At 51.1% G+C, this 10,698-nt stretch overlaps 1 protein-coding gene across 1 annotated transcript; it reads right to left on the reverse strand.

Moving 5' to 3' along the window:
* Positions 1–91: 91 nt before the first annotated feature.
* Positions 92–10,003, reverse strand: LOC103824841 (SURP and G-patch domain-containing protein 1; the record flags this gene model as incomplete). Its single annotated transcript, XM_050987814.1, has 6 exons — positions 92–766; positions 2,344–2,467; positions 4,318–4,421; positions 6,193–6,304; positions 9,003–9,227; positions 9,875–10,003. Coding segments are annotated over 6 exons (1,369 nt in total), but the record flags the coding sequence as incomplete, so codon positions are not given.
* Positions 10,004–10,698: the final 695 nt, after the last annotated feature.

A 10,698-nucleotide genomic window follows, 5' to 3' on the forward strand; every position in this document is an offset into this window, starting at 1 on the left:
GGGAGATGGGAAAAATCTCAAGAGAGGGAAGGAAAGGGAAGAAAAGGGTGGGGAAAAAAAAAAAAAAAGGAATTCTGTTTGTAATTCCCACGGAGCGAAGGGAAAATAAAACCACAGGGGAAAAAATGGGATTGACAGCAGAAAACTTGATCCAGGAAATAAAAAATGAGTCTGGAGCCACGAAATTCCCAGGAAAAGCCAATCCCACTCACCTGAGAGGGGAGAGGGAGAATCCAGCTGCTGCACCAGCTGGGGGAGAGGCAATTCCACCTTTTCCTCCTCCGGCCCCCACCGGCTCTTCCTCTTCTTTTTGGTGCTGCCCGGAGCGGGATTTGGGGTCACGGACGGATTCGGGGTCGTGGCAAGATTTGGGATTGCAGCTGGATTTGGGGTCACGGCTGGATTGGGGACTGGGGCCGGGCTTGGGGCCAGCTGATCCGGAGGGGAGGTGGAGGATGAGGAGGGGGCAGGAGAGGCCGAAGGAACGGGAAGAGCGGCGGGAACAACGGGAGAGGGAACGGGGAGAGGCAGAGGAGGCAGGACGGGAATGGGGAGAGGGAGAGGGGAGGGAACCGGGAGAGGGGGGAAGCACAGAGGGGAGGGAGAAGCCTCGGGGCTGCTTTTCCGTTTGAGGCCGGATTCTCCGGAGGGAAAAGGAGAATTCCCGGGAAAAGGGGAGCCCCCGGGGGCAGCCCGGGCCCGGCGGAACTCCTCCAGCTTCTGGCGGTAGTAGCGGTGCCCTCTGCTGTGGGGCTCGTACAGGAACCTGCAAACAGGGGAGCAGCTGTGGAATTCCTGCCTGGAATGCTCACAGCATCCCCGGGGCATTCCCAGAACATTCCCTGGCTCTCCAGCCCTACTCAGAGCTGGATCCAGCTGTGGAATTCCTGCCTGGAATGCTCACAGCATCCCCAGGGCATCCCCGGGGCATTCCTGGCTCTCCAGCTCCATTCAGAGATGGATCCAGCTGGGGGATTCCTGCCTGGAATGCCCAGAGCACACCCAGAACATTCCCAGAACATTCCCTGGCTCTCCAGCCCTGCTCAGAGCTGGATCCAGCTGTGGAATTCCTGCCTGGAATGCTCACAGCATCCCCAGGGCATCCCCGGGGCATTCCTGGCTCTCCAGCTCCATTCAGAGATGGATCCAGCTGTGGAATTCCTGCCTGGAATGCCCAGAACATTCCCAGAACATTCCCTGGCTCTCCAGCCCTACTCAGAGATGGATCCAGCTGTGGAATTCCTGCCTGGAATGCTCACAGCATCCCCGGGGCACTCCCAGAACATTCCCTGGCTCTCCAACTCCACAGAGAGCTGGATCCAGCTGTGGAATTCCTGCCTGGAATGCCCAGAACATTCCCAAATAATTCCCAGAACATTCCTGTCTCTCCAGCCCCACTCAGAGCAGGATCCAGCTGTGGAATTCCTGCCTGGAATGCCCAGAACATTCCCAGGACATTCCTGTCTCTCCAGCTCCACTCAGAGCTGGATCCAGCTGTGGAATTCCTGCCTGGAATGCCCAGAACATTCCCAGGATATTCCTGTCTCTCCAGGGCTGGGATCCAGCAGAGTTTTCCCCAGGAATTTTCCTTCCTGCAATTCCCAGCTCTCCAGGGCTGGGATCCAGCACTGGAATTTTCCTGCCTGGAATGCCCACAGCATTCCCAGATCATTCCCAGCTCTGCAGGGCTGGGATCCAGCACTGGATTTTTCCCTCCTGCAATTCCCAAGCATTCCCAGAGCATTCCCAGAGCATTCCCAGCTCTCCAGCACCATCCTGTGTATTCCTGCAGCCAGTGCAGCTTCCGCTGCCATCAGGGAACACAATCCCAGAAAGGGAAAACAGCCCCAAAAATCAGGAATGTGCTGATTCCTCTGCACCCCAAACCTGAGCCCCTCAACTCTCGCTGCTCCAAAACCCCAACCTAAAAATTCCTGGGAATTTCCCTTGGAATTCCCTGGAAAACAAGCCCCAAAAAAATCAGGAATTTCCATATCTGAAGGCAGGGATGTCCCTGCTGTTCTGCAGGGCAAAGTTCCCACCTCAGCCCCAAAACTTGAGCACCTCAACTCTCACTGCTCCAAAACTTTGACCTAACAATTCCCAGGATTTTCCCTGGGAATTCCCTGGAAAAAAGCCCCAAAAATCAGGAATTCTGCCCACCTGAAGGCAGGGTTCTCCCTGTTGTTCTGCAGGGCAAAGTTCCCACCTCAGCCCCCCAAACCTGGGTCCCTCAACTCTCGCTGCTCCAAAACCCCAACCTAAGAATTCCCAGGATTTTCCCTGGGATTTTCCCTTGGAATTCCCTGGAAAAAAGCCCCAAAAATCAGGAATTCTGCCCACCTGAAGGCAGGGTTCTCCCTGTTGTTCTGCAGGGCAATGGCCTCCACCTCGGGCCCCCCTGCAGCCACGAACTGCGCCAGCTTCTCGGCCGAGTTCCGCGTCTCCTGGTCGGCTGGGGGGGAAACTTTAGGCAGGGATTAGTCCTGGGCCCAGCTCACCCCAGCCCAGCCTAACCCGGCCTAAGGACCCCAGAGAGGCCTAAAGTCGGGTTTAAAGGAGGAGAATTGGTACAAAGGAACAGTTAAAAAGTGTCAAGTATCAGTTTCAATCTGAGTTTGGGTGTAGGGGTGGGGTCTAAGTAAAGCCGGGCTTAAAGGGGGAGAATTGGTACAAAGGAATGGTTGAGTGGCACAAAAACTTCAGTCTAAACCCAAGTTTGGGAGGGGGGACAGAGCTTAAGGATGCCAAGAGCACAGTTATGTCAAAAGCCAGGTTTAAAGTGGGAATTTGCTACAATGAAAGCACAAAAACTTCAGTTTAGGCCTGACTTTGGGGAGTAGGGATGGGGCCTAACCCGGCCTAAAAGCCCCAAGAACACAATTAGGCCAAAAGTTGGGTTTAAAGGAGGAGAATTGGCACAAAGGAAGAGTTTAGAGCACAAAAACTTCAAGTTAGGCCTGACTTTGGGGAGCAGGGATAGGGCTAACCCAGCCTAAAGTCCCCAAGAACACAATTAGGCCAAAAGTTGGGTTTAAAGGAGGAGAACTGGCACAAAGGAAGAGTTTAAAGCACAAAATCTTCACTTTAGGCCTGACTTTGGGGAGTAGGGATGGGGCCTAACCCAGCCTAAAGACCCCAAGAACACAATTAGGCCAAAAGTTGGGTTTAAAGGAGGAGAATTGGCACAAAGGAAGAGTTTAGAGCACAAAAACTTCAAGTTAGGCCTGACTTTGGGGAGTAGGGATGGGGCCTAACTCGGCCTAAGGGCCCCAAGAACACAATTAGGCCAAAAGTTGGGTTTAAAGGAGGAGAATTGGCACAAAGGAAGAGTTTAAAGCACAAAAACTTCAGTTTAGGCCTGACTTTGGGGAGTAGGGATGGGGCCTAACCCGGCCTAAAAGCCCCAAGAACACAATTAGGCCAAAAGTTGGGTTTAAAGGAGGAGAATTGGCACAAAGGAAGAGTTTAGAGCACAAAAACTTCAAGTTAGGCCTGACTTTGGGGAGTAGGGATGGGGCCTAACCCAGCCTAAAGACCCCAAGAACACAATTAGGCCAAATGTTGGGTTTAAAGGAGGAGAATTGGCACAAAGGAAGAGTTTAAAGCACAAAATCTTCACTTTAGGCCTGACTTTGGGGCGCAGGGATGGCAGAGAGATGAGAGCTAAGGCAGCTTTGGGCTCCCCAATCCCAAATTTTCCCTGTGCCAGGCACTTTTCTGCAGGATTAAACCACTTGGAATTAAGCCTAATTAAAAGTTTTGTCATTTTTCCCTCTTATCAGGCATTTTTCCATAGGATTACAGCACCTGGAATTATCCTTAATTAAAAATTTTGGGTTTTTCCCTCATGCCAGGCATTTCTCCAGAGGATTAGACCACCCAGGGTTATCCACATTTCAAGGTTTTATCCCTGAATTATCCAGGAATAAAAGGAAATCCTTTGGAAAATTCCAAATTTCCTACAAACCCATTTAATCCTCCCCTCACTGCACCCCCTGGAGGCTGTTCCAGAGGAAATTCCCTATGGAAAATCCCAAATCTCACCTGGAAAAAGGAGGATACTCCAATCAAATCCATAAATAAGGGGAGAAAAAAAAAATCCCCTTTTCCTCAATTTTCAGTGCTGGAGAATTATTCTGGAATATTTTTAACAACTCCATTTAAAATCCCAGGAATATTTTGAGAATCCCCATTTTTGGCACAAGGATTTGATTCTCCTTCCAGTTGGGAATTTTCTTTCCAGCCAAATTTCCAAATCAATCCCAAATTTTCCCTCCCTGCTATTTCCATTCCCCAGATTTTAGTGGGAATTACCTTTTTGGGAAGAGGCTGCCTGGGAATTTTGATTTTCTTTCCTTATTTCTGCCACTTTCTTCCTGTAGTAAAGGAATTCTCTGCTGTTCTTATCATGCAAAAACCTGGGAAAAAGGGAAAAAAAAGAGGAATTTTTATCCAAATATTAAAATTCTGGGATAGAAACAGCTCCAACTCCCACGTGGGAAAACGGAGGAATTATTCAGAATGCACCTAAAACATGGAATTAGATTCTGGAGTTTTAATCCAAGGATTTGCATCCAAATTTCTGTTGATTGTAGGGAAATTAAGGAGGAATCCTCTGCCCACCAGTGCTGGGATTAGAAAACTTTTCCACCATCAAATCCAAACGTTTCCTCCCCTCAAATTCCAAATTTTTCCCCTCAGAGAAGAGCAATGAATCCAAAATTTTCCCCCCTCAAATCCCAAATTTTCCCCCCTCAAATCCCAAATTTTCCCCCCTCAAATCCCAAATTTGAGCTCCACTCAAATCCAAACATTTTTCCCCCTCAAATCTCAAAGTTGAGCTCCACTCAAATCCAAATATTTCCTCCTCTCAAATCCCAAATTTTCCTCCCTCAAATCCCAAAATTTTCTCCCCTCAGGGAAGAACACTGAACCCAAACTTCTCCCCCTCAACCTTCAAATTTCCCCCCCTCAAACCCCAAACTTTCCTCTCTCAAATCCCAAATCTCCCCCCTCAAACCCCAAACTTTTCCCCCCCTCAGGGAAGAACACTGAAACCAAACTTACCCAAACTTTCTCCCCCTCAAACCCCAAATTTCCCCCCTCAAACCCCAAATTTCCCCCCCTCACACCCCAAACTTTCTCCTCTCAAACCCCAAATTTTTCCCCCTCAAAGCCCAAACATTCCCCCCCTCACATCCCAAACTTTCCCCCCCTCAAAGAAGAACACCAAACCCAAACTTACCCAAACTTCCCCCCTCAAACCCAAACTTTCCTCTCTCAAACCCCAAATTTCCCCCCCTCAAACCCCAAACTTCCCCCCTCAAACCCAAACTTTCCTCTCTCAAACCCCAAATTCCCCCCTCAAACCCCAAACTTTCCCCCCTCAAACCCCAAACTTTCCCCCCTCAAACCCCAAACTTTCCCCCCTCAAAGAATACCAAACCCCAAACTTTCCTCTCTCAAATCCCAAATTTCTCCCCTCAAACCCCAAACTTTCCCCCCCTCACACCCCAAACTTTCTCCTCTCAAACCCCAAATTTTCCCCCCCTCAAAGAACACCAAACCCAAATTTCCCCCCCTCAAACCCCAAACTTCCCCCCTCAAACCCCAAACTTTCTCCACTCAAACCCCAAACTTTTCCCCCCCTCACACCCCAAACTTTCCCCCCCTCAAAGAAGAACACCAAACCCAAACTTACCCAAACTTTCCTCCCTCAAACCCCAAACTTTCTCCCCTCAAACCCCAAACTTTCCCCCCTCAACCCCCAAAACTTGCCCCCCTCAAACCCAAAACTTCCCCCCTCAAACCCCAAACTTTCCCCCCTCAAAGAACACCAAACCCAAACTTTCCCCCCTCAAACCCCAAACTTTCCCCCCTCAAATCCCAAATTTCCCTCCCCTCAACCCCCAAACTTTCCCCCCTCAAAGCCCAAACTTTCTCCTCTCAAGGAAGAACACTGAAGCCAAACTTACCCAAACTTTCCCCCCTCAAAGCCCAAATTTCCCCCCCTCAAACCCCAAATTTCCCTCCCTCAAAGAAGAACACCAAACCCAAACTTACCCAAACTTTCCCCCCCTCAGGGAAGAACACTGAAGCCAAACTTACCCAAACTTTCCCCCCCTCAAACCCCAAATTTCTCCCCTCAAAAGCAGCATTCCCTGGGGACCAACCCCTTCCCGCCCTCACCCAAAAGCAGGATTGTCCTTGTAGTCCTCCATGGCGACCTTCTCGAGCTCGGGGCCGCCCTCAGCCACGAACCTGGCCAGCTTTTCCACCACCTGCCGCGTCTCCGAGTCCTCTGGGGGCAAAACTTTAAGGAGCCTGTCAGTACTTGGGGTTCAACTGCCCCCACAACGGGAAACAGGGAATTACTGCCGACAAGCACGGAGCAAGATGGGGAGAGAAAGGATGAAACGGGGCAGGCTGTTGTAGAAAAGCGTTCACAGCAAAATTCCGGAGTTTTCTCAGCTTCCCCCGGGGGGTTCCCAAGGGGAAAATCTAAAGTTTGGGGTTTGGGGAGGTTAAAGTTCATTTCATTGCTGTGCTAAGATTTCTTTGGGTGATTTTGTGGATTTTTTTGGGAATTCCAGCCCATTCCAGCTCCCAAAATCTCACCCTCCCTCAGTTGGAAGCCATTCCCTGGGTGCTGGAATTCCATCCCAAATCCCAAATTCTCTGTAGCTCTCCTGGAGCACTTTCAGGCTCTGAGATCTTCCTGGAATTTCCCTCCTCCAACCTTTCCAGGGATCCAGGGGCAGCCACAGCTTCTCTGGGAATTCCAGCCCTCAAAATCCCTCCTAAACCCACCCTCCCTCAGTTGGAAGCCATTCCCTGGGTGCTGGAATTCCATCCCAAATCCCAAATTCTTGCAGCTCAACTGGAACCTTTTTCAGGCTCTGAGGTCTCCCTGAAATTTCCCTTCTTGAATCTTTCTCAGGGATCCAGGGGCAGCCACAGTTTTCCTGGAAATTCCAGGCAGGAATTCCCTCCCAAAATCCCTCCTAAATCCACCCTCCCTCAGTTGAAAGCCATTCCCTGGGTGCTGGAATTCCCATCCCAAATCCCAAATCCATTCCCTGTATCTTAGAATTCCCATCCCAATCCCATTCCCTGGCTCCTGTCCCTCCATCCCTCATCCCAAATCCCTCTCCAGCTCTCCTGGAGCCCCTTTAGGCTCTGGAAGCAGCTCCAAGGTTTCCCTGGAGCCTTTCCTTGGACATTCCAGGGATTGGGAATCCACCAGCCCATCCCAGTTTGGAGGTTTCAACCTCACCCAGCTCATCCCAGCTTTAACTGTGGCAGAATTGGCTCCCACTGGATTTGTTCCCGACAAATCCCAGCAGGGAAAGAGCAGGAATTTGGTTTAAATCCAGATTCCAGCTCTGCCAAGCCCTTCCCAGAATTGTGTGGCTGGAGCAGCAGCTCCAAAAATCCTGGAGTTTGGCTTCTGGGACCAGGAATTCCCACAGGGATCCCAGAGTGGGAATAAACCCAGAGATTTTGGGAATTTTGGGAGGCCAGAGCAGAGCCACCCATGCTGATCCAACGGGATCAGCCCCAAAATCCCAAAATGAAGGCAAACCCACCTCAGTTCTCTGCATTTTTCCCAGCACATTTCACGCTCAAATCCCAAATTCCCAGGATTATGCTGGTACAAATCCCAGCAGAAAGGGCTCCATGGGATTTTAGGGATGGATAAATGAAGCCACAAAGCTGAGTGTGTCTCGCTGAGCTCCTTTTATCCATTAAAACCCACCCGTGAAATTCCCATTCTGAGGCAAATCTGCCTTGGGGCTTCCTGCCCTGGATCATCCCAATAAAACACAGGATAATTCCTGCCATATCCTTGTTTTTCCAGGCATTCACGACCTACAGGTGAGATTTTTTACCTGGATTTTACCTGGGCATAATTCCGTGCTGGAGATGTTATTTATTTTATTTATTCACACACAGAGATTTTATCCTACACGTTCCCAAACTAATTCCTCATTTTCCAGCACTTAAACCCCTTAAAATCCCATTTTAAGGACAAGAATCAGGACTTTGTGGAGAGCCCAGCACTTGGCACAACATTCCAAAGGTGCAAATGAGAATTTGAGGGCATCGTGTCCCAAACTGATCCCCTGTCCTAGGAAGGAATCCTGGCCCCTATCCCAGGATAAATTCACCCAACTTCCCACTGGGACTGAGGGAATTCTATCCCAAACTGATCCCCATCCCAGGATTTGAATCCCACCCCATTCCTGAGAGGATCTGAGGGAATCCTGCCCCCACTGAACCCCTAATTCAGGACCTGAATCCCATTCCATTCCTGAGAGGAACTGAGGGAATCCTGACCCCACTGAACCCCACACCCCATTCCCCACTGGCCCTGAGGGAATCCTGCCCCCAGTGAACCCTTATCCCAGGACCTGAATCCCACCCCATTCCCCACTGGGACTGAGGGAATCCTGCTCCCAGTGAACCCCTAATCCAAGATTTGAATCCCACCCCATTCCCTAGGGGAACTGAGGGAATCCTGCCCCCACTGAACCCCTAACCCAGGACCTGAATCCCATCCCATTCCCCACCAGGCCTGAGGGAATCCTGCCCCCACTGGACCCCTAATCCAAGATTTAAATCCCACCCCATTCCCCACCAGGCCTGAGGGAATCCTGACCCCACTGAACCCCTAATCTAGGACACAAATCCCACCCCATTTCCCACTGGGACTGAGGGAATTCTATCCCAAACTGATCCCCATCCCAGGATTTGAATCCCACCCCATTCCCCACCTGGGCCTGAGGGAATCCTGCCCCCACTGAACCCTAATTAGGACACAATCCCACCCCATTTCCCACTGGGACTGAGGGAATTCTATCCCAAAATGATTTCTGTCCCAGGACCTGAATCCCACCCCATTCCCCACCAGGCCTGAGGGAATCCTGCCCCCACTGAACCCCTAACCTGGGATGGGCCTTCCCAGCTCCAGCCCCAGAGCAGGAGCTGCCACTGACCTTTGATCTCCAACCACTGCTCGTAATCCTCCTCCTCCTCCTCGTCGGGGCCCTGGAAGACGCTGAGGCGGCTGAGGACGGGGCTGGGTTTGGGCTGGCAGAGGCTCCGGGCCTGCAGCATCCGGCTCAGCGCCTGCCCCGGCCGCTTCCCCAGCAGCGCCGGCTTCTTCCCGGGGTTTGGGGCCGGGGCATTCCCGGTGTTGTTGGGGGCATTTGGGGCACTTTCTGTGGGGAAAACAAAAGGAAATTATTCTTGGCGATTCTGGGTTTGGGGTGGGAAAGGCTCCAGGCCTGCCCCGGTTGTTTCTTCGTGGGGTTTGGGGCGGGAAAGGCTCCAGGCCTGCCCCGGTTGTTTCTTCGTGGGGTTTGGGGCATTCCCGGAGTGGTTGGGGGGATTTGGGGCAGTTTCTGAGGGGAGAAAAAAGAGGAAATTATTCCTGGAAGTCCTGGCTTTGGGGTGGGAAAGGTTCCAAGCAGGCTCCTCAAAGCTCAAGGCCTGCTTTGGCTGTTTCTTTCTGGGGTTTGGAGCTGGGGCACTCCTGGAGTTTTTAGGGGATTTGGGGATCTTTTTTCTGTGGAGAAAATGAAAGGAAATTATTGCTGGGAATCTTAGGGTTTGGGCTGGGGTATTCCTGGAATTGTTAGGGGGATTTAGGGCATTTTCTGAGGAGAGAAGAAAGGGAAATTCCTCCTGGGAATCCTAGGTTTGGGCTGGGAGAGGCTCCAGGTCTGCCTCAGCTGCTTCTTGCCTAGGTTTGGAGCTGGGGCATTGCCAGAATTTTTGGGCGGATTTGGGGCAGTTTCTGAGGGGAGAATGAAGAGGACAGAACTCCTGGGAATCCCAGGTTTGGGTTGGGAAAGGAAGGACCTACCAGCATTGGATTTTTCCCTCTGGAGCTTCAGGAATTGCTGCAGGAAGCTCCCATCGTTCACAAACTTGTTGGACACGGAGGCCTCGCTCTCAGAGCCATCGTCGCTGAACGGGGACAGGAAAACAGCAGCTGGAATTTGGGAGCTTCCCTGCCCTTCCCATGTGGGATTTGGGACAGGAAAAAACTCCTGGGATTGGTCATTTTCCTCATCCACCAATGCATTCCCAAAAGAACACCAAATCTCCTTCCTCCCCCATTAAAATTGGGATTTTCCTTCCCTTCCTCCACAAAAACTGGGATTTTCCTCCCCTGGCTCCAGTAAAACTGGGATTTTTGCTCCCTGATCTACCAAAACTGTGATTTTTCCTCCTTCTGCTCCATTAAAATTAGGATTTTCCTTCCTTGTTCCACCAAAACTGGGATTCTCTTCTCCTGGCTCCACAAAAACTGGGATTTTCCTCCCCTGGCTCCAGTAAAACTAGGATTTTTGCTCCCTGATCTACCAAAACTGTGATTTTTCCTCCTTCTACTCCATTAAAATTAGGACTTTCCTTCCTTGCTCCACCAAAACTGGGATTCTCTTCTCCTGGCTCCACAAAAACTGGGATTTTTACTCTCTAATCCACCAAAACTGTGGTTTTCCTCCTGCTACTCCCCCAAAACTGGGATTTCCCTCCCTCGGCTCCACCAAAACTGGGATCTCCCTCCCTCGGCCCCCCCCAAAACTGGGATTTCCCTCCCTCGGCTCCACCAAAACTGGGATTTCCCTCCCTCAGCTCCCCTTCCCAGTCCCCATTTCTGGCGGGCAGGTTCCCGGCATCCCA

Source organism: Serinus canaria, unplaced genomic scaffold (genome assembly GCF_022539315.1).
Source record: "Serinus canaria isolate serCan28SL12 unplaced genomic scaffold, serCan2020 HiC_scaffold_269, whole genome shotgun sequence".
NCBI classification, from domain to species: Eukaryota; Metazoa; Chordata; class Aves; order Passeriformes; family Fringillidae; genus Serinus; species Serinus canaria.